We start from the raw sequence: 24,007 nt of genomic DNA on the forward strand, positions 1-24,007 counted from the left end.
GTGGAAGCGGCAGCCCAGCAACAGGCCAGTTACATCATCAGGTGGTTTAAGTTCAGTGAGAATCCTCGCCATAGGAACCCCAGCTTCCCCACAGTGTGCCACCTTGCGACCATCGTCTTGAAAAAGAGACTCAGGAGAACTCCCTGGGAACTGGAGCTTCTGGGCCAGTTGAGGTCCTCTGCAGACTTACAAAGGCAGAAAGGAGACCAGCAGGGAGCGTCTCTCAACCAGGAGACAGAGGCTATACTAGAAGCTAATCTTGGGAAGATGCAGCTCCATGCCTCATCTCACTCTGAAGCCACCCTCTCTTTATACCTGGGACATGAAAGAAACGAGCAGCATGCCAACCTCGAGTCCTGTTCAGACATAAGAGCCATAGTGAACCTTGTCCCCCTACCAAGCATCTCAGTGCAATCTCTCTCTTTGGTATCATTGGGCTGACCATCTTTGGTCTGCCTAAGATGAATGAGGGAGAAGATAATGAAGAGGAAGAAAAGGAAAGCAAATGACAGTTCCTCACACATGGTGTCTGCTCCTCAGAGACTGTTGACTGAATTGAATTAGGCAGATCAAGGTCATGAGAGGTATTTTTCTTCCTAAGGGCAAAGGAAGGGATAAGATGGAGGCTGAGCAAAGTCACCATCATCCATAGCAACTTAACAGATGGGCCAGTTCCAGTGGGCAACCTAGACTGGTGAGAGTGACTGCATAGAACCAGGAGAGGAGCCTGCAAGGGGGCCTGGGGCAGGGACAGGAGGGCAGGAATAGTCTAGAAAGAAAACTGGCCAGAAAGGTAACTCAGATATGTTCTGGGAACTCTAATATCCTTTGAAATCTGCTTCTGTAGGCTCCATGAAGTTGAAAGAGCAAAGGCACTGCTAGCTACATGAGCCTAAGAAAGCCTCTTACCCTCCCTGAACTCCACTTGTCATTTCTCTTACAGGTGTGTTGAAAGGACCAACGTCTGTGTGTGTAACTGAAGGCTGGAAGACAGTAACTCACTGTCCAAGTGTTGTAGCATCTGTGCAGAAAAGAGCTGACATTGCAGGCCCAAATCTGCTATCTTTAGAAGGCCTCCTTCAAAGGTTAGACCTGAGCTGGCATCTGGAAACTTGGCTCTCCAAGTGTTCCGGTCAGCAGCGAACTGTGGTCCACCCAGATGTGCAAATCATATGGTTTATGCTGGACATGTGCTTTCTTCTAATAGTCTGGAATTTTGGTTATGTGTTCAGCAGAAGGCGGCCAGCCCCAATAAAAATCTTGGGTACTGGGTCTCCAATGGGCTCTCTTAGGCAAGTCATCATATAGGGTATTACATTTTCACTGCTGTAATACATCTTAGCCATGGTACAGCTATATGCTAAGACCTGTGAGTCATTTCAGCAGATCTCCAACAGGGGCATGGCCTTGGGGACCACTAATACAGTACCATTACTATATACCTGCATCTGCCATGAGCCAATAGAGATCCTTACTCACCTCAAAAAGGGCATGTCACCACCTAGTCAGAAGTAACAAATAGAAGAGACTGAGTCAGCAACCCCTTAAAAAGTCCCAATCCCTAGAAGGGGATGGTAACAAGAGGGAGAGAAGTAACATTTATTGAAAGCCCACTGGGAGCCAGTCATTGTGTTCATGTTCACTCTGTATTCATTATTACATTTCCTCCCATTACAACAGTATTATTATTCCTATTTTTTAGATAAAGAAATTTAGGCACAGAGAGACAGAGTAACTAACCTGAGGTCACAGAGAAGGAGGTGAAAGAGGAAGCCTGCAGCAAGGCTGGCTAGCTATGGATGGCAGAGTCCCTGCTCTTCCCAGCACCCACACTGCCTACATAGCTGCCACTCCCTCAGTCTATCAGGCTGCTTGACTGGCCCTAGTACTGTTCTGCCCAGTAAGTGATGAAGTTTTCTGCAAAACTAGAGCAGCAGAGAAACAGGGCATCTTAGACCACATGATCCTTATCATTCATGTGTGATATTTTTCAAAGCACCATAATACCCACCATTTCATTTGACTCTCATAACTATGTGCTTGTGCTGGGCTGCCTCGCAGACACCCTCCTTTTTCAGACAGAGAAAATGAGGCCCAGCAGCAAGCCAGGGGACTAGAACAAGGGCAGGACTCAAGCCAAGACCTCCTCCTACATATCCCAGTGCCAGGCACATAGGAGGAACTCAGTAAATACCTGCTGGCTAGATGAATGCCAAGTAAATACAAAATAAATGTGTGCTCAACAGGAAACCAGAATCCTCATCTTTTTAAATTGTTTTTCTTTAGAAACATCTGCATAGTACTGACCAGTCAACAAAGAACTCCAAGTAACCTTCATTTGGTTTCTCCAGCTTCGGCATCCCCATTTCCGCTTTCACTCCCACCAAGATGTCTGTGTGACCCTGCAAACACATGCAGGAAGGGTCTTCATTCCAGGCACCCTATCACCTCCCTCCTCTCCCAGACATATGCCCCTAGGGGACTCTTTTAGGAGCAATGCTGAGACTTGCAAAATGGCCCTTTGAAAAGGTGAAGGCCTTCAGATCTAGACAGACCTCCTTCCAGAGTTGGCTTGGGTCTCAGATTTGCTCTGGAACAATCTGTACTCCAGAAGCCCAGAGGGGCCTGCAGCTGGTTCCCTAGGGCTACCCTTTCCTCTGCCTGGGTATGGACTGCGGCCACGGTACTCACCAGCTTGACCCTGGCAGACCCGCTGGTGTTGGACACCACATCGGTTTCCACTTCAACACATCGGTAATCCTCACAGCCACGGCCATCCACACGGAGGTCTTCCTAAATGCAACAACCACATCTGAAGTCTGTGATACCAAACCACTAATAGACTTGTAAAATGATTCACTCCTTCCCCACCCCAAGAGAACTATGTAGTATAACATCTCCTTTTCTCTTAGCAAATCATCCAAAATTCTGTCCTCATAGCTATTAAGAATATTACTATTTTATGTATGAGGAAATGGAGACTCAGAGAAGTAAAGCAATTTACCTGAGATCCCACAGCTAGGGAATGCAAAGCTAGGTTTCCATCCTAGGCCTAAGTGCAAAGTCCATACTACACAGCACACAGGGCAGGCACACAAAAACAACAAAATCTGAACAAGGGACAAAGTTAGCTGCTTCCTTCCAAATCTGCAATTCTGAAGTTGTACCAAGAAGTATGTGTTTTTAGAGCTACACAGTACTGTCAGACCCCTACCCCCCAAACTCAACAAACGTGTTTGGTAAAAAGCTAAAAACAATTACCCACTAGTTCTAAAACAAGCATTCTCTAGAATAGGGTTAAAAAACTTAGGCCTGCAGGCCACCTGTTTTTGTAAATCTCTTATTGGAACATAGCCATGCCTGTTCAATTTAGGTAGCATACCAGCTTTCACAATGCAACAGCAGAGCAGAGGAGTCATGATGATGACTGTACAACCTGGAAGCCCCAAATCTTAACTATCTTGCCCTTTACAGAAAAACTTTGCCAACCCCTGCTGCAGAAGATGAGTTTCAGGGTGGTCTACATACTGCCTATCCCTTATTCTCATTTATTTACTTCTTCAATCACTTACTTATAGCAGTATAACCCATAGATACCTATTTTATGTGTTTATAATCCAATACTACCATATTTATCTTGTTGATCAAAATGTTCCAGATTTGGCCACTGGGAGCTCCTTCAGGTTGGTTCCTACATTCTTTCAACATGCCTGCAATCTTTTTTGAGCACTTCTTTACCTCTGACAATACAAGATGTTCCAGCCTCTTCTATTTTCTGTGCCCCAGTCCTGCAGACAGTTTCTTCTCCCAAGGAGCCATGCTTCCATTTATTGGAGAACAGCACTTAAAAATAGGATCTGGGTGCTAAGTAGGTTCATTGCTAGTGGGGTATCATTGCTACCAGATCTTCTCAGCAGACAGAGCTAGAGAATATACATATGTATACTAACTCACACCCTTGTATTTATTTCTGTATCCATCAGCCATGTGTTCACACTGATAGTTGGTTCTAACTTCACTCCTTGCCTTACTTGTAACTTCTTTCCCACTGTCTTGGCAATGGGTTTCAGCCCCCAGCAAGTTTGTTATGGATTCAATGTGACCAAAGAAATTGACAGCAAAACGTTATTTGGGGTGAAAGGGTTTATTACCCGGCTTGTTCTTCGGCAGTAGGTTGAGCACTAGTGTCTCTGCCTCCACTCAGAGTTCTGGGCCAAGCTCTCTATATAGCTCAGTAATAGCTTATTGCCTAAAGGTGTGGAAGCGGTAGCCTAGGAACGGGCCAGTTACATTATCAGGTGGTTTAAGTTCAGTGAGGATCCTGGCCATAGGAACCCCAACTTTCCCACAGCCAGACAGGGAGAAACCAGACTCATTATCCACAATATATTTACATATTTGTTAAAGCTTAGTATACACAAAAGGTAGTTTCAGAATTGCTAACCCATACCTCTGTGAGAAACAAGTTTACTAAGAGGGTACAGTATTTGTGTAGGGTTCCTTTTGTCTCTCAAAATACTGTCTCCACGTTTCAGGGAGGCTCTGTCACTCATACTTGTAGCTGTGTTCCAGTCTGGGTCCCCCACATCCTGGCTCCTTCTCATCACGTACTCATTTTTTGGGTATGTGGACTACTGCCGTGGCTTTAGGAATCAAAGCAACAAGAAAAGGTGTGCTCAGAGAAATGTCACTCTCCCCTCAACCCTATTTTCATGCCCCATGTCTTTCTAGCCCTTTCCAACCCACCCCTGGCAGGTAACCTATCTCATTAGTTCCAGTATTTCCTTTGTACAAATGAACAGATACATGAATGTATTTTATGTCCTCTTCTTTCTTACAGAAAGGGTAGCATTCTAAGATACTCTTGTACACTTTGTTGCTTTTTTTCTTAAACACTTAACAATACATATACAGGAAATCAATCCATAGAGATCTTTCTCATTCTTTGTAACCATGTTTTGAAAGCACTTTTTTTCCAGAAAAAGAATCATTAGCTTCATCAGATTCTCAGAAGGGTTAATGCACCTCAAAAACACTAAAAAACATTTCTGAAGTATATAATTGTCACTAACTTTGCCCTGGCTAAGTGCATGTGTCATTGACTTTTTTGAGAAATTAAAATACAAAAAAGCAAAACAGTGCATCCTCCCTGCACACAGTACTAACTATTACCATATGTTGTGCTGGGCTCAGCTCTTTCACTCTCTCAACTCCTGTTTATACACAGAAAATCTACCACCACCAATCAGGCTGAAGTCCCTTTGCAGGTGCATCCACTCACAGCCCATTCCCTCCCAGGAGGCAATCCCTCCCTCCAGTCTGGGGAGACCTGTACTTGAAAAGCAACAGAATTTCCAGTCTAGGAGAATGTGCCTCCTGGTTAGAACTCCATAAAGTGATTCCTCCTCACTTGAGGACCCCAAAACTATGAAACCGTGTCTCTTCACAACTCCACCCACAGAACATGAAGGCTTCTTAGGTCAATCTCTGACCCCCATGTTTTTCCCACCCCCAGATGTGCCCTACAAGTAAAGTGAAAACCAGGCCCTAAGACACCATTTACAAGGAATCCTTCATGGGCTGCAAGTATGGTACAAGTGTGAGCATTAATCAGGGGTTCCAGGTATGGTGTTGCCATTAACTAGCTGCTTGACCTAGGACAAGTCCCTTCTCTGTCTAGACTAGTTTCCACATTTGTAAAGATGGTGATTGAAATAGATGGCCTCAAAGGTACTTCTCTAATTCTACAGATCTATCATTTAAAATAGCCACAATTATTTGCAAAAACTACAGTAGCTACTGTGTAATGTACACTTACTAAATCCCAGATATGCTAGGAACGCTACATAGTGAACTTATTTAATCCTCACAATAGCTCTGCAAGACACCTATTTTTCACCCTATTTTAAAAATGGGAAACAGGTTGAAAAATGGTAAATGGCTGGCCCAACCAAGGTCACACAGCCAGTAAGTAGCACTTGAATTACAAGCCAGAACGCTTCACACAATTCTACACAGACCCCTGTGTTCTGAAGGGTCTCTTCACTGCGCAGCAGGAGTCAGCACTATCCTCCCTTGACAGATGAACTGGCGGGCTCTCCCACTTGATCCTGACAATAATGATAATGACTCTGAGAACTACTGCTTCAACATACCACTCACTCTGGGAAGATCTAGTCACAACCTCTGCAATGACAACGCACTTGTTCCAGGCAGGGCAGGAGGGTGTCAGAAAACAGGACCTCACTAGATCTTGCCCTTCCAGCCTTTAAATCAGTCTCTGCCCGCTGCAGAAAGCCCAGTGGGAAAGTCTCAGGTGACAAGTAAGAAATAAACAAAAAGCTATAAATTTTCCTTTCCAAGGCTGCTTATTCTTTTTTTTTTCACAGAAAAAGCACCCAAAAGAATATGAGAAAGACAAACCAAAAAACCAAATGAACTAGTTCATGAATCACTACGCCCAGGACTTTTTAAAATTGTTTTCCTCATAAAAGGCTTAGGAAATCACCAAAACGTGCTTGGCCTGGCTCAGAGCCCTACCACATTTTTATTCATCTGTAGTACTCAGGAGCAAAGGAAGTAATCCATGTGTGAACACTTAAATAGGGGCTGCCCTGAAGTGAAAGCTCCCTTTAAAAAATCAATAGAGATGTCAGCAGGTGATGGACAACACTGTGGAGTGGAGCCCTGTCTTTCTCAGCAGAGCGACTGAAGCACCTTTCTACATACAGGGTTTCTGGATGCAGGGATGGCTCCTGGACATTGCAAGCTGTTAACGTATGTGATCAAAACAACCCTGCTGTTTGGGTGTGGTGTGGTAAAAGCACCTCCAACCTAACTTAAATTTCTGCCATCACAGACCAACTTTGTGACCTGAGCAAGTTAGCTCCCCAACAGCTCTAAGTCTCTTTGTCTAGCAAGTGGGAATAACCCCAACCTTACGGAGTCATAAGAGAATCCAAAAGCCATAATCATGTAAGAGGAACCCTTGGCACAGTGGAGCACAAGCAACCCCCTCAGCGTTCCCTTCTCTGGTGTCTGGGGCAGGTATTAGCTCAGAGTCCTCAGAAACAACACTGGACAGAGGATACAGTTACTGACATTGATGTGTCAAGCTTCACTCTTCTGTCTGTGACACAGTGGAAGGACACAGGACTCAATCCATGGCGCTTTCCTCACACCCAGGAAACTTGGTCCTATGCTTCCTTAATAGAAGCTAACAAGTCAGCTCTGCTGATGCAACACACTTGGGAGGATTCAGACTCAAAGCAGCCCTCTGAGATGACGCTGACCTCCATTACCTTGCTTTGACTTGTCCAACACCTCAGAGCTTGCTAGAGGAGAACCCAGACCAGAATGCCTCTCCCTGGATAGAACCACTTCTGATCCAGCTTTGCAGGCCCAAGACACAACAGGAAAACCAGATGGTGATCCTCCTTTACTTTCCAAGTCTGGGAGCAGATCTGCATTCCTTTGAAAGGATGTGATCCCATTCACCTTGTAAAGTGCCTGGGCACAGGCTTTTTGTGCCATGGGTCTGTAAATGGAAAGGGCACAAGGCTCAGAATCAGAAGTCCTGGGGGCTGGTTCCAGTTCTGCATGGCTGGTTCGAGCAGCTGAGTACTGACAGCTCAGTCTCACACCTGAAGACCAGGCCTGGACCTCTTCTCCTTTTTCTGAGTTGCTCCCCCAACAATGCTTATGATTAAAGCTAGATCCAAAGAAAAGAAGCTGAAACCATCAGCTGAGGTACACCTCCCCTCAACTGCCAAGCAAAACTCAATGAAATGGCTTTGACAAGACCCCAAGAGGAATACCTCTTGGTGGAGCTAATCAACTGCTATGGCCTGGTCTAAAACTATGACGGCCAGGTTAATGTCTAAGCCATGGCCACAGCACCCAACAGGCAGAATTCTGGAAAGCCTATCAAACCTCGAGCTCTGTTGAGGTCACCCAACAGAGTTGCCATGCAGCTCCCACAGCCAGGACCAGCATTAGGTGCCTGACCCAAAGGCATACAACCCAGAGAGCAACCAGCTCTTTTTGGCATGAAACTGATTCTCTCCTTAGAATCTTATCTCTGACCTGGGAAATACATGAGAGAGGAAGGGAATTAAAGAGGAGCTAACAGGTCATGGAGAGGAGGGAGCTGGAGAGGCCACAGTAGTAGAGGTAGGAGAACAGTTTTACCAAGGTGAAGGGAGGCGGGACAGCCATCAGCTTCAGAGAAGGGACACACTTCAGTAGAGAGAAGTGGAGGTGTCACCACAGACATAAAGACAGGCAGGCAGTCACAAAGACCATGGTGGGGCCCCAGAACTGCCTACGGATTTTCCAGCCCTTGACACAAATCCCCTTTTTCTTGAGATAACAAGCTGAAGTCCTCCAAATCAAAAGAGCTTAAGTCTCAATGGTCACAGGATGAACCCTGGAATGAGGTCACTATGAAGGTTGGGGATATAGTGTGGATGGTTTAGGACACTTCTGATGGCAAAAACAAACCTGAATGGGAGGCAACATCTCTGCCAGGTGGGCTAATGTTGGTACGTGATAGTCTCTCAACATTCCTCACAATCTCATTCTGCCCAGAGAGGGGTGTAGTCTCATTTTACTCAGGTAAAATCACTCTTTCTGTGAATGGTGGAGCTAGGAAAGGAACTCTGCTCAGTCTGACTCCACGTCCTCACACAGAGATGGGAGACCATGTGTCCTCAGGCAGGAGGGAGCAGAGATTTCTACAGCAGACTTTAGACTGGGCCAGAAGTTTGCCCATGGACCAGTGTCTGGTGGCTGCATCAAAATCTCCCAACACTTTATAAAAACTTTTACTCCCAGGCTCCAGCCCCAGATATTCTGGCTCAGAAGGTCCAGGCAAAGCCTAAATCTGTACTTTGTGTGTGAATAAAAGACACTTCCAAGCTTCAGAATCACTGGGCTAAGCCAGAGGTTAGCAATGTATTCTCAAGGATGAAACAAACCCAAAAGGAGGATAAATCCTAAATTCTGGAAATTCTGAAATCTGCCTCCAAGTTTCTGAATATTTTAAACAGAGAAAAGAACAGTTTGAGATACAAGTTAGTAAAACAAAAGCTCAACAAAGATTTGCAAGATAGGGTTCTAAAGGAAATTCTAATTAATGTGGGAGAAATACCAAAATGATAACACAGTAATATGTGTCATATGACGTTTAAGTTCTAGAAAAATGGGAGGGTCAGAACTCCAACTCTTTCCTGTTTCCCACATGCTTTCAGAAGAAAAGGAGAAAGAAGGAGAAGTAGAAGTGGGGATTCCCTTTGGCCTTGACCTTTGGATCCCTATTTACGGAATGCAAGACAATGACTTTCACTGCAGTGGGAAAGTGGCAAAAGAGCTGAGAATGGGCTTTGCTGTCAGAAAGGTCTGGACTGATATCCCAGCTCCCTGCACTTTCTGTGTGACTTTGAACAAGGGACTTAACACGTCAGAGCTCAGCTCCCCATCTATAGATAGTAATATTTACCTTCAGGACTATTATAAAGATTCAGAAAGATAAAAATTATGATATAATATGTACCTAACAAAAGTGGGGACATCTCAGCCTTTTTCAAAGGCTGAGAGGGGACTTAACAGAAACTAATCAATCATATATTCAAATATTGATTTATCAACCTTTCCATTTACCATGCCACTCTCTTAAACCCATTCCCTAATCTGTGCACTGGCTGATTCCCTTCAAACCACATCACCTGGATTCCTTTTGCTGGCTTCTGGTTGGCTTTGGCCAATAGGAGGTCCAGAAGATCAGGGACTGCTCCTCTTGCCCCCTCCCCGCCGCCCGCAACCTAGGGCCACATTTCTCACAATGCCTGTATCTACCCAAGCCTACAATCTCTGTTGGGCAACTCTTCCTCCATGGCTCCAGCTATCACTGGCATCTGGTAATGCTATTTCCTTCCTTGGCCCCTTAAGCTACTCACTGTGGTTGTTAGTCTTTGAGCTACTCAATGTCTCTTGCTGGTTTCCTGAAACCCACCCATACTGCTAGAAAGAATCCCATCATAAAAGTCTCCTGAATTATCTGAATTGGATTCCACTTTCTGCCAGGATTGAAAATGATTCATCCTCCTTTTTTACAGATTGCTTTCTCTCTCAACTGTGTCTCATCCCCCAGTAGCCATGTTTGAACCTAATGATTCTCTCCATCCTTTCCCCCAACCCAAGCTCAACCAAATAATTTTTCCTCCCAGGAACATGAGTTCAGAACAGAAGTGGAAGGCTGATTTCTTATACAGAGGAACTGCAACCCCAGGAGCTGGGAGGTAACCGCATTCCTTCTACCACATGGCCTGAAACACAGAAAGCCAACCTGAAGAAAAATAAGAAAAAAGCAAACGCATAAGCAGCAGCAGAGATGAGCAAGGAGAGCCTGAAGATGCCCTTGGATCCCTGCAGGAACACTTGTAGTCTTCTAATGTGTACATTTTTTTTGCTTGAGCTAGTTTATTGGCCACCATTACAGCAACTGAATCCTAAACACATCATGAGGTTAATTTCAACTGCTTCTAACTACCACCAAACCAAGACGAAATGCCCCTGAACTAATAAAAGAATCAAAGGCTGAAAGAAAAGGGATGCCAAAAGCCAAAACTGACCATACCAGACCAAAGGCGAAAATAAAACAAAAAATGATTAGGTCTGTGTAGGAAAAGAACAGGACTCCAACCAGACATTGCTCAAAGTACACTGCTCACATTCAAAGACCAATGAAACAAAAGTTTGGGCAATTTTAGAATCGAGGCAGTGGAGATCCTGTGATAGGCTCATTTAGCTGCATTTGACCTTTATTCAGATAGTGTAAATTCCCTTTTGCTCCTCCATAAATACTGAATTCTGTTTCCCTTCTCCATAAATACAGCAAATTTATGGCCAACATTAATAGTCCTTATGAAGAGTTTAGTCAGTTACTCTGTAGAGCTCTGGGATAAACAGAGAAGAGCACTTACCAACAATTGTGGCCATAACATACCCATGGAACTGGTGAGAGAGAACTTTAAAACTTAAAATTTTTTAAATTTGAAAAGAAAATACTGCCGAATTTATCTCCCTTTAAAGTCCTTACTCAATGTTACCTGAGTACCTACCAAGTCAACAGATGATTACCTTCCAAGATCCACAATGAAGGGGTGACTGAGGCTCTGAGACCCATAGGATTGCCACCTCTGCAACCTGGTCTTCCATAATCACCCCAGCCCACCCGTGTGGCTCCATGCTTCCTCTACCTTATATTCATGCCTTTATTTTATTCATCTTTTAAATAACAAAAGAATACGGAACTGATGGAAAGGGAGTTCCAGAAGCTGAATTTGACCATAATGGACCAAAGATGAAAAGTAAAACACAAAATGATTATATCTATACGTGCAAGAACAGGATCCTGGCTAGGCTATGGCCAGACGTTTGAGAAGACCTGTCTAACCTGGAGAGGTTGGCTTTTCTTGGTAGCTAATTACCAGGCCCAACATTCTCCAACTATCCTCCTGGAGTGGTCAATACCAGGGACTGACGACTGCGCACAGATCTTTCTATAGTCACAGCTGCCTATAGGGATCTTAGTTCATTGGCAAAATAAGAAACAGCAACAATTATGCTACCGACCGTGAAGCCATTTTTTAAACATCCTTCCCCGTTTATTTGTAAGATGATTTATATTTTCAAAGGGCTTTCAGCTTCGTGACTTCTCTCCCAGTGCCTCGCCTCCCTGTGCCTCCCAACCACTACTTGAAGAAAAGTGGGCCACAAGCCCAACCCCGACCGCATTTCCCAGAAAAGTGAGGCTCAGCCTAGAGAAGCGATAGTCGAAGGCTGAAGAGAGATGGCCCTGGGAGCGGTTCTCCCTCGCTAAGCAAAGGACTCAGGGGCTGCCCGCCGCTTCCCGCCGGCTCTCGGACACTATAGACCCAGCAGCAGGCTGCAAGTACGCATACCGCCCTAAAAGGACGCTCACCGCCCGGTCCTAAACACGTCGCCTTGCGAGCTTCGGGCCGCAAATGCCGGCCGCAGAGCTATTTAATGACAAGGCCAGCCCAGCCTGCCGCAGAGCGGCCGCCTCCTCACGGGGGCCTGCCAGAGGACCCTGGAGCTGGGGCCCACGCCGCTGCAGTAGCTACCTGAATGCCGTGCACTATATACACCTTCTCGGCCTCGCTCAAGGCAACGGACGCCATGCTGCCAAGCCGCCCGGCGCGCCGCTCGTCATTCCCCCGCGCCTCCTCGCGCCGACCGCTCCCCTCCCCCTGCGCTTGTCCGTCATCATTCTGCGCGGCGACCTCTCTTGCAGTCGCTGACGCCACCGCCGCCGCCGCCGCCGCTGGTATCTCAATGGGCTTCTCCTGCGCGCCTCCCCGTGTCAGGACGAATCCCGAAGCCGCGGCGCCTCGTGCAGGGGAACCATCACTGCAGCTCGAGACCGGGTCCCGGATCGGGGGCTACAGGGGGAGGCGACGGCGGCGGCAGCGGGAGCCCCACCGGGGGCCTGGAACTGGGGAACTGCCTCCGGCTTCACGGTCAGTTGGGAGGTGGAACTGTGGTTAGAGAAAAAGCTAAAGTGCGAAAGGCGAGGGCCCGGGCCAGAGTCGCAGGACTTGCAGTGGGAAGGGCGCGCGGTGCAGTTTGCTCAGAGCTGGAGTTGAAGCCCAGAGTAGACCAAAAGAGACCTACCCAGAGTCAGGAGAGGCAGACGTCGTGACTGGCCCGGGGGCTTGTGTCCTCGTTCTTCCCCGGTACACCTCCTCCGACCCTCCGTCCAGCATTTCTGTGGTCCCTAGGATTGTTGAAGAATATAGTCGATGAGATGAAGCTCTGTTAGGTCTTTCTCCGTGGGAAGGGTCGGGCCAGGAGTGAGTGCCCACTAGTCGTGAGGCGTCCTCACTCCCCCCAGGGATCGCCCCCCGCCTCTCCCAGGAGCTGACCAAACGCTGATCCAGGACCTTTCAGGATTTCTTGCCCCGGGTAGTCGCCCGAGCATTGTTCCAAAGAGAGTAGCGGGAGAGTCTTAGTGACTGGCATTGATGAGGGGCGCGGTGCCCCGGTATCCCCAGCGCTTCCCAGCAGCGGGTGGAATCCCCGGCTTGATGGAGTGACCACTGGGAGCTGTGGACAGCTGCCCAAAAAAGGGCCAGCCTCGGCGTGGATTGAGTAGGAGTGCAGGCCTTGGATATCCAGAAAGGATACCTACAAGGTGAATATGCGGGTCACTGAAGGAGCCCATTAAGGAGGGGCAGACAGCGTAAGGTACAAATTTTAAAGGGGCCATGTGGATAAATGGGGTAGCGTTAACCCAAAGTGACTGAAGTGAAAAGCGGAGTCTGATGACTTTCCAAATGTCCCATTTTTGAGGAACCTCCCTTTCCTCAAAAGTGAAAGTAACCCATGACAGCCTGATCATCCAAAGAATGGTGTTTCTCTGGTAGCAAGCAGCTTCAGTACCCTTTCACAGATAACTATCAGGAGCTTACTGTGTATGGGCTTTGTGTTACCTTTGGAACACGAAGTAAAACACCCCTCTGGCTAGAGAAGCTCCCCAGGCAGAGGGGAAAGCTCCCAGGCCAACATAACCACAGAACAAGGTGATTAAGAGTTATAATGGTGGCAGTAATAGGTACACTGGGATAGGGAGGTGGGTTAGAGGAGAGTACAGATAAGAAGTACCTGCCCACATCCTTAAACACTAAACTGCTGAGTCCCCAGAAGGTGATCATTCCTTAGTAAAGTGGACAGCGGTATTTTCTTATGTCTCTTCGTAGTTCTCGGCAGATGCACCTACAGGGAAGACATCTTGCAAGGTTGGACTTTACCCTCCAGGGAAAGAGAGAGGTGAGGCCAGAGGGTTTCCTCGCTAATGAAAGCACGGTGCCCCGCCTGTTGTGGCATAAACACCTTTGTGTGTGGTTGGATGCCTGAATTCTATGTGAGGAACTCTATGCTGCAATAACAAGGGACTGCTGATGTTGCAAATGGTATTTTGTGCTAAAGATCGATTGCTAAGAAAGTAGACCTTGCACATGGAATTTTAGTAGCTAGGATACTTAAGAGAATTGAGGATTTAAAAACTGGCAGCAGGTGGACAAATCAGAAAAGACAGAAAGTTAGGTCTGAGTTTGGATACCATTGAATCATCTTTATATAAAAATATCTCAGTATGTCCTTAAAAATATAAAACACATATTTGAACTGCTGCCCTGATAGTTGACTAAAAGTTCCTTGCTGCAGAAGCATTGGCAGTATTTGCTAAATAATATCAGGAATGATGGCTGACATGTCAGGCTAAGTACATATGCAAAGTGTAAACAGTAGAATCTTCATTTTAAATTCTCTTCTAAAATAATTACACCTTCACTAATCATTCTGCTCCAATGCTGCCAGAGCATTTTTATCACATTTGTTGTGTTGATGCATTAGGCATTTTAAAACCCATAAATTTAGAGCTCTTTTTTTTTAATTTATTAAAGCAATCCAAAGAATATATGTTAGCCAGAAAATCAAGAAGCAAAGGATGCCACATTATTTTGCTAAACCAGCTTGGTTTTTCTTGTCAGATTCTTTTGGGGGCATGCTGTTCTGTAGGTCTATTGGTTTTATTTAATACAAACTGATATAATGCTTATTATGTTCCAAGCTTTTTCTAACACACTTTACAAAGATTAACTGATTCAGTCCCCACAATAACCTATGAGGCTGGTACAATTATCCCTATTTTACAGATTGGGAAACTGAGGTGCAGAGAATTAATTGTCTTGACCAAGGTTACATAACTAATAAGTGGCAGAGCCATGATTTGAGACCACACAGTCTAGCTCCCATAAGTGTAAACTCCTAACCATCCCCTTGTACAGTACCCCCCAGTTTTCATTCCATTCACCAGAGTATTTGGTGAAGGGGGCATATGTTTGTTGTAGAACTGGTAACTGCCCTATGAGCTGTGGTTTCATCCCCAAAACAAGGAGTCTGTTCATGCATAAATTCATATCCCTTGACTCCTATTTCTAGAGGAACATAGAATGTGGTGCTGAGGGGAAGCTGTCTGTTTCAGCCAAACCTTTTAGATAAGAGAAAAGGTTATATATCTATGGGCCGAGTAGAGCTTAACTCTGAGTAGCTGAGGAGAGCCTGCAATAGCAGAGAAACCCAATGGATCGGGTAGGTTGGGTGAGATAGGCCTGGAGACCTGGATTCTGACCATGTGTCTTACTCCCAGTAGACATGCAGAAGCTCTTCAGTCAGGAAGTGTTTGTTCACCTGCCTCTGAGTCCCAGTTGTTCTTGTGAGCCTGCAAGGATAAGGAACTGAAAGCACCCCTGCCTGAAAGGAGTTTAGGACTTACGATAGCAGGGGAGCCCAGACACTTGAACTAACCCATGAACAAGACAATGAAATAAAGTCTCTATTGAGACAGGTGGTGTTGAGACGAGATGCCAGCCTATAATAAGGCACTAATTGTACAGGCCAGGCATAAAGGGCAAGAGGTAAAGAGCTGTTGCTGGCCACTGGCAGGCAAAAATAACACAGTAAATCTGTTCCACTTCACCTTGGTTAATTAAAGCAATAAGAGCCTGTTACAGAAGAGCTTGGGGCAGTGCTGAGTCTGTGGTGCTGAAGTTGCAGAGACCTCTTAGAACGCCTTCTTCCCAGTCTTAAACAGAGATTGCCTTTACCTTTGCATTTTCACAATTAGTCCAGCATCCCAGAAAAGCAAAAGTGAGACACTGCTTCCCCCGTAGATCTGTCTCCTTTAAATGCTTCACATCTGTCCTGCCTTTGCCTTGTCTTAAAGCATACTTGATACAAATGACCTGTCAGTCTAGCCAGCAGATCTGTGGCTGGCTGTTCTAGGAATTATAATGTGTGACTGCAGTAATAGAAAGCTTGATAGGAGTACATGGGTAAGGTTTATTCTCACTGAGAGGGAGAGTCTCCACAGGCATTTCGCTGTGGGTGGGCAACAGGTACCTCTGTATGCCTTTCCTTAGGGTATGTGAGAAGAGGGGGGCCCTGTACTCTGATTAGCAAGTCTAGAAATATTTAAACAGACATACAGACTCTGAAACCATAGAAAGTAACAGAACCTGAAGTAGAAATAGAAGCATGATGGCTGCATACTGACCTGCCAGGAGCAAGAAGGCTAATGCCATGCTGCCTCTAGTTTCTTCCTAGTTTTGCATTTGTTGATCATTTTCTTTCCACTTCAGAAGCAGATTTCCAGAGACAAATGACCAGGTTATTCCTGGCTCTTAGCTGTGAAGAAGGCTACAGGTCCATGTCTCACCTAATTCAGTCATCAGCCAGGAAATGCCAAGAAAACTCCATCTTTTCATAGTCTCCTCCTAACTGTAACCTTCCTGGTGTGTAGACACCTGGGGGTTGAACTCTGGGTTTCCTAGGCGCTCTGACTCATGAGTATCTCCTCTCAGGAAGTAGGGATGGAATGCCTTTGGTGGAATTCATTTCCCACTTCAGGAAAAATGAGCCTAGTAGGTCAAGTACAGTTCTGGCCACGGTTCTGTGGCAGTAAGTTTTGACTTAGCCATGTACAAAGTACACATTTCTAAACCACGAATAGTAGCAGAGAATCTAGAAAGGCAGGTTGGTTAGGAAGATAAAGATCTATTATGGAAGGATGATTGGACATCTGTTCGGGTGATCTGGGCTTGACCTCAGATCTTTTGTGACTTTGAGTAAGTCAGTTAACCTCTCTAACTGGCAAGCCTCATTTTACCTTAAAATGTATTATCTTACCAGATTGTAAAGTTCAGAATCAATCATGGATGTTCAAATATTCAAACATAGGAAAATGGTCATATTTAACTTTGGATTTTAAGACTTTTCTCTTTTACTGCTGTGTAATATTTGATATACTTTAAAAGTACCTTCTCTACTCTGAAAAAAATTGAGTAAACAAAAGGAAATGGTAATTACATGCCATACTTAACTGGAAAAAACGAACATGCTCTTGAAACTTTCTAACAGTTATTGGTGGATTTCTTTTTGAATATTAATAAAGAATGGGAAAGGAAGATAGAGGGTGCTTTTGGTACAAATATAAAATCCAAAAAGTAACAAAGAAAATACTGAATTTGTTCCTGAGAAAAGAGAAATCAGAATCTCGGTCCTGCAAGGGATCTTTGCAATCAGCCCACTATTCCCTCTTGTTTTACAGACGAGGTTACTGAGGCCCAGGGATGGTGACTATCTTGCCTGAAATCATGACATTAGTGACTGGGAGGACTGAGAGTAGAGTTATGGCCTCTGGCTCCAAGCCCAGTCTTCATTCTCGGAAGAGAATGTTTAGCTCTGGCCTCCCACCTATCCCCAAAGCCCTCTAACAGATGCCTGAAAGGCCATTGCCTAGGAGACAAGGGCTGTGGACTTGTAGAGCACACTCTAGCCTTGTTTTCTCAGTCCCAGGTTCTTCCCAAGGCTCTGCCCTTGCAGTGCCCATATAGTGCCTAGAATACGTGGGATCAGCAGAGACCGGAAAGCTAAATGACTCCTCTCTGGAAGGCTGCAGTTGCAATAACCAGCCTTTGCTTTCTCTTCCCTAGCTCTTCCAGGTAGATGCCTCAAGCGCTTTTGCTTTTAGTCCATAAAAAAGCCAAACTCTTGCCTGGATGATGTCAAAGTGCTGCATGTCTGCACATGGCACAGTGTGGGGCCAGGTGCCATTTTCAGCACCCTCAGGTGAAACCTTGCCAGCTGGTCTCTGCCTAGCATGGTGGCTTTCTCTCAGGAAAAGTAGCATGCTGGAACTTGGCCCCACAGAAAGAGTTCCCCAGCAGAAGCAGATTTTAGAAATTCAATTTTGGGGTGACTCTCATGACTGAAGCTTCACATCCTTCCTGCTTTCTAGGTTAAGATCAGTCTTCTAAATGTTGACTGGTGTTTAGCCAGGGCTGCGCCTGGCAGTACAAAATGTTTAAGTTCTGGCCTGTGGCTGAACACTGCTGCATCTGACTCTGCCATCTCTGCATAACCATATGTAGACAAGATAACCAAACTGTAAGTAACCCAAGGTCACTGGTGGAAACATCAGCACCCCTACCCTTCTGTCATCTATTTATTGGGCAGATTTAATGGCTGTAGTGAATAGTTAAAAGTAGGCTAAAAAATGAGAGCAGGCTTGGCAGTGTATCCGGTCTCCACTGCTTCCTAGAAGTAAATTATGCAGATATTTCCATGCCTCCTCTCAAAAAGGAGCGTAAAAATCAGAGTTTATATCTACAAGATAGAGTAGATATGAGGCTCAAATAGGATGAGACATGTCTAGAGTACAACCCAGTGCCCAGCAGGTAGCAGACATTCAGTAAGAGTCAGGGCCTCACTGCATCCCACATGCCCCACACTGTGGCAATAGCCAGGCAAAATGCCCACCTCGGAACCTACCCTGATAGGACAGGAAACAGTTTAGAGTCAGATGAGATCAGTGCACCTTATTACCAAGGGTTCTACACACTATCAAAGTTTCACACTCATTGACAAATATAAATTGGGTAGCTAGATCAGTAATTATTACTGCTTTTGTAAAGAGTTTCCTGCTGGGTTCCAAGAGTAACTTGCTGGAAGGAGTAGTTAATGCCAGGATATGGCAGCATGAGCAGCTAGTAGATAGCATCCATTAGACCTAGAAAGGAAGATAGTTGTCTCTCTAAACATTTTATGGAATTTCCACTGACTCCATGAGCTTCATTTCTTTACCCATCTATAGAACAGGCTGGGTCTGAGTTCGGAAGAGGTCAGCTAGTCCCTACAGTCTCTTTCTGAAAGGCTGTCGTCTTGAGAGCCGAAGGGGGGCAGATAGCCTGTGGGTGCCATGCCCTATTAAAGAGACAGCCACCAGAAATGAAATGGCTTTAGAAAAAAGAAATCCTCTTCCTTTCTCTCTCTTTATCTCTCTCTCTCTCTCTCTGTCTCTCCCTCTTTTTCTCTTGTTCTCTTTTTTCTAGAATGGTCAAAAGGCTCCCAGGAGTTAGTGGAAGGAAAGTTTGCTTACAGTCCATTTCTTGGGTTTTTTAAAAAGTCACAGAGCTTAGAGATCCAATTCTTCCCACTCATTTTAGAGATGAAGATGTTAAAGCTAAACCGAAGTCACCTCTCAGGTCCATAACATGTGTGTGAAGGAGAAGGAAGCAGACGCACGTTGCCAACTTGGTCATTTCTCTTCTTCTCCTGCAAAAACCAAGCAAGCTGTGTGCTGGGCTCAGAAGGAGGTCTGGCGGGGGTGCGGGGGAGGGGTGCTCGATAACAATGAAGGAATGTAGTAACCACAATGTTGCTCATGTGAAACCTTCATAAGATGGTATATCAATGATACCTTAATAACAATTTTTTTTAAATGTGGTCTGTGGTAGCAGGCAGAGCAGGTTTGGAATCTTTGCTTTACCACTTCCTCGCTTTGTATGATCTTGGGAATAATTATCCAACACCTCAGTGCCTCACTCTTTCCATCTGTACAATGAGTAATAAAAGCTACTGTGCTGGGCTGTTGTAAGAATTAAAATAAGCTTTTAAAAAGCATTTACTTAATGTTTGTGCCCATCTCCATTCCTGTAGACAGCACTGCAAATTCACTTTGATTTCCTCATCTGTAAACCAGAGAAGTTTGACTAACGATGATTAGATGGTCTTTAAGGTTTCTTCCAGCTCTAAAATTCTGACTCAGTGATTTTTTTTTTTTAACCAGTGAATCTTGTACAAGATCTTGCATTAATTTTTGTCATTGTTGCAGCATATGATAAAGCACATCAATGAAAAAAGGAAAGTAGAATGTGTTACCCAAACAAGCAGTAGTTCATTGCCAACATTTATGGCATATATTGTCATCCTGTATATGGGTGTGTATTTTTTTTAATAGATCTGGAAAGTTGGGAAGTGGTGAACCAGTCTGTTGTAGTATAGTGGTCAGTTGTAGTAAGTGGAGAAACTGTTAGCCTCTGTGAGCTGTCCAAATCCCAAACTTGTTTTCTGAAATGTAGGCCTGTGTTAGGAGTCTGAGCGTTTGCATGAGTGGGTTCTGCAGTGGTTATGAGGGAAGAAGGCAAATTTAGCCTACTTATCACTTCCTGATTCCCTCTGTGAACTTTAACATGTAGAGGTTTGGTTTAGGGGTATGCTATTTTACCTTTTTTTTTTTTTAAGTTTTTTGTTGACAGTTGAGTATGACAGACAAGAGACAGGTAGGAGACAGACCCTCCTGTAGAGAGAGAAACAATGTAGAGTTGTTGGTAAAGACAAACAGGCCAGGATGCTTTGCCTGTTGGGACATCTCCCTTGGCTGGAAGGTTGTGATACAGAAGATAAGGCACCTTTCCTTTGGACCACAGCCTTACCTTTTAGAAGAAGTTTTGTGACTCATTCTGTTTTTTATGAAATATTTCAAATCAGTGATTCATGGTTCATTCTTTGTTTTTCTGAGAATCATCTAAACATGGGTATAAAATTTACAATCCTTATGGATCTTTACATAAATTAAGAGAATTATAGCTCAGATAAATTAATTTTCTGCTTGATCAGATTCCTTTCTAAAGCTTCCAGGTAATGGACCAAATGGACCAAATAAATAGTCACCTTTGAAGTTGCAGGGCTAGGTTTTGAATGCTTATATAGTTTTAAGTCTATCACTCTGAAATGTGAGTTCTGAAGGAGGCAAATACCATAAGTATGACTTAAACCATAAAAGTTTATTGACATACAGGTTATGATGAATTTTTATTGAGAATTATAATAGAAATATCAGAAAAGATGCTACCTTAGTTCAGTGGACCTTTTAAAATGATTGTTTAAGGGCAAACTAAGTTATTTAACTGGTAAAAATTTGGTGGGAATTCATTGTACAGAGCAAGTTCAAGAGGATGTAAGACCAGGCCCCCCCACAGTAAGGCAGCATTATACTAGATTTATTAAAATGTTAAATATTCACCTGAAGCAAATTTTGATTTAAGTTAAAAAACCTTTTATTTAAAAGTTTTTACTGCCTTGCTGATATTCCTGACATCTGCTAAGGAATTGAGATTGACTTTTAACTACATAGTTCCTACTAGTAGGGACCCAGAGAGTTTAATCTTTATTTTTATGGGGTTTTTTTTTTTGAGTATTTAAATAATCATTATCTCTAAACCAAGGGAAAGTAATTGCACCTGATTTTGAGTTAAACCAGTCTGTGCAGATATTTCATACAGGCCTTAATGGTTGGGTTCATTGCCCTTTGTTATGCTACTTTACATTAATCTATACAATCCTAAAATCTGCTTAAATGCTGTGCATGAATGCATATGTGGATGTGAGAAAAGTGCTTTGAGATATTTCTGAGGATTTGGTTTTAGATCTAGCTCTGCTGGGGAGAGCATTGTCTATTTTCCTCGGGTTCTTGTCCGCACTGCCACAAAGAATTGAAGGGCAGATACACAGTAGTGAAGCAGAGTAAAAGTTTTATTTAAAATTACTTAAAGAGAGAAAAAGTACAGGCGACCTCAGGGAGGAGAAGCACCTGAAAGGTTGGAGAGAGAAAATTTTAAAGGTTGGGAATAAGTTAAAGTTATGCACTCTAAGTGCAGACAACCTCAGAGAGAGAGGCGCACTGAAAAGTTGGGGGTTCCCCCTTTTAAGGATTTTTCAGGAATGTGACAAAGGGCTAGGGATGTGGACTTGTTAAGTGGTCCCAAGTATCTTTAATGATACATTAAGTTTCTCATCAGTCCTCTAGGTAATTCTGCAAAATTAGCTTAACACAAGAAATTCACTGCTTTGGTCCCCTCCCAGGATAACAGCTTCCTGGTTTGGGAGCGTATCAATCAGGACTGGCTGCTTTTCCTCCAAGGTGGCTGAGTTACTTGTTTGTTGGAGTATGCTAAGAATCTTTCTTCTTAACTTCCTGGGTTTTTTGAAAATGCAATTTTGGCTTTAAGGTGGGATCTCCCTGTCTTTATTACCAGGCTAGAGTAAATCTTACAATGATCTAATTGACACAATGAAGACATGGGCTGTGCTCAGATACTTTTCCTTATCTGGGGAATATTCAAACATTCAATGCCAAGTTGCTCCTGACCTTTTGAGCTTTAACTGATTAACTCATTAACTCTTGAGTCTTTTCTGGCTTTCTAGTTTTAACTGGTTAACTGAGTCCTTTCAAGGGGACTTTACTGATCTTTCCACCCTGCTCATATCTATTTTCCTGCCTAATAGCTTAATTACTCCTTACTTTAGTGTAGGATCTTGTCTATGAAAGCAGGTGAAGTTGGCAATCTGAGGACCTGGGGTTTTGGGGACACTTGCTGGACTGAGTTTTGGGGCCCTAATTCACCCAATACAGAACTTTTATGTTTTATGTGATGGTCATGCCTTTAACCCTTGTTCACAAAGCATGGACTTTGGGTCAGTTTTTATGGGCCAGGTGATGGATTTATAAGGATTTGCCCTTCTTTCACCAAATGATGATGAACTGCAGGCACTATAGCTGGGTTCTTTCCATCACTAGTAGTCAACACTTAGTTAGGCATCCACCCTGGCCAACCTGCTGATGGGCCACAGTGGCATGGGGTCTGTGAGCTTGGCCTTAGCATCACCACTTTCAAATCTTTGAGTTGCCTGGCCATGGACAGACAGCATGGGAGTTGAATAAGTGGTATACCGCAAAGTTGACACAGCATCCCAGTCCCTGGGGCTCATAGGGCCCCAGACTGCACCTTACTGAATGCATTTGTGTGTGCCTGTCTGGGTTATTGGAAGGGCATACTTGCAGTCAGGCATAATGAACCACATAAGTTATATAGATGGATCTGGAGACAATTCTCTGAACCAGAAACGTTGCTTTTGTTTTTTTTAGAAAATTAGCACTAATTTCACTCATATCTTGGTTTTTGCTTCAGAAACTCTAAAGACTACATGATTTCCTTATATTTACCACATGCTGCCCTCCACAGAGCTCAGATTGTCATTCTGAAACCACTTCTTCCTTGTCATCTGGATAGCCAGCTCTAGGGAACTCCAGAATCCCTCTGATGCTGTGAATCTTTTTCTCTTAGACTTCCTTATCTCCTAGTCCTTCCCTGGGGAAGCATTGAGCCTTCTCCAGGGCTTGACCCTTTCACCTTCGGGACCTCCTGCGCTCCTTCCTCACATGGGAATGATTACTTTGGGCATGGATTACTAAAATATGAAAAAGCCAACTCTTTCCAATGTTTCAAAACTCTTAATGGAAAAACTACAATGTAAATTACTATAATTTAAAGTGCAAAATGATCATTGTTCTCAATCTTTCTCTGAAAAACCAGTAGCCACTTAGAGAAACAGAAAACCTAGTTCCACCATGCAGAACTTTGGCCTGTTGCTTCAGTGCCTCTTCGGGCTCATTGGCCTCTGGGCTCAGCACCCTCTCATCTGTCCTGCCTGTTGCTGCCAGAGTGGCCTTGCCATAGCGTGAATGTAATCTCATATCTTTCTTCAGATAAGTGGCGCACAGTACCTCCAGGATGAAGTCCAACTCATGAAATCCCAGGCCTTCTAAAATGGAACCTTTTCCCTATCTTTAAAGCTTCATTTCCAGTTACCCACGACCATTTCCCCCACCCAGCCCTGCTATCCATCCCCCTCAGAGCCACACACCTGCACACTCATGCACACAGCCCTGGACACCCAACACCCCCACCAGCACTGCCACTCTCCCTGCGAGGTCCACCCACTGCCCTTGCCTTGTCTAAGCAGTACATTTCACCTGGCTCTGTGCCCTGCTCAGATCCCACCCCTTCAGAAGTCCTGGCCACGAAAGTCTATTTATCTCACTGCTGCGTTTTGTTGGGGGTTTTATTTGTTTTCAGGGAATGCTATTTGCCTCTCTGTTGTGCTGTTCATTTGAAATCTATGTGTTAGGATTATTGTGGGGTGTGTCTGTCTGGTTTATGTACCCATTCACTCAAGAAATACTAATTTGAGCACATCCTAATGCCAGATACCAGGCCACAAAGCCAAACAAAGTAGGACTTGC

General features: G+C 44.5%; 2 protein-coding genes across 8 annotated transcripts in view; one reads left to right on the forward strand and one right to left on the reverse strand.

The window, feature by feature from the left end:
* EXOSC7 (exosome component 7) overlaps positions 1–12,295 on the reverse strand; it is a 51,271-nt gene extending 38,976 nt beyond the window's left edge. The window contains exons 1-3 of one of the 2 annotated variants that reach the window (XM_036883915.2): positions 12,147–12,295; positions 2,692–2,793; positions 2,308–2,402 (exon numbers count right to left, since the gene is read on the reverse strand). In XM_036883915.2, coding sequence (XP_036739810.1) covers positions 2,308–2,402; positions 2,692–2,793; positions 12,147–12,203 — 254 coding nt within the window. In that variant the 5' untranslated portion in view covers positions 12,204–12,295. The remainder of the gene's footprint in view (positions 1–2,307; positions 2,403–2,691; positions 2,794–12,146) is intronic. The other variant, XM_036883916.2, reaches the window with a different exon arrangement.
* A 19-nt stretch (positions 12,296–12,314) lies between these two features.
* The window catches only part of ZDHHC3 (zinc finger DHHC-type palmitoyltransferase 3), a 51,337-nt gene continuing 39,644 nt past the window's right edge, over positions 12,315–24,007 (forward strand). Inside the window, exons 1-2 of one of the 6 annotated variants that reach the window (XM_057497197.1) lie at positions 12,315–12,542; positions 13,782–13,851. The gene's annotated coding sequence lies outside the window, so the exon portion shown is untranslated. The other 5 variants (XM_036883910.2, XM_036883913.2, XM_036883912.2 and 2 more) reach the window with 5 other exon arrangements.

The sequence above is a fragment of the Manis pentadactyla genome, chromosome 1, assembly GCF_030020395.1.
Source record: "Manis pentadactyla isolate mManPen7 chromosome 1, mManPen7.hap1, whole genome shotgun sequence".
Classification (NCBI taxonomy): domain Eukaryota; kingdom Metazoa; phylum Chordata; class Mammalia; order Pholidota; family Manidae; genus Manis; species Manis pentadactyla.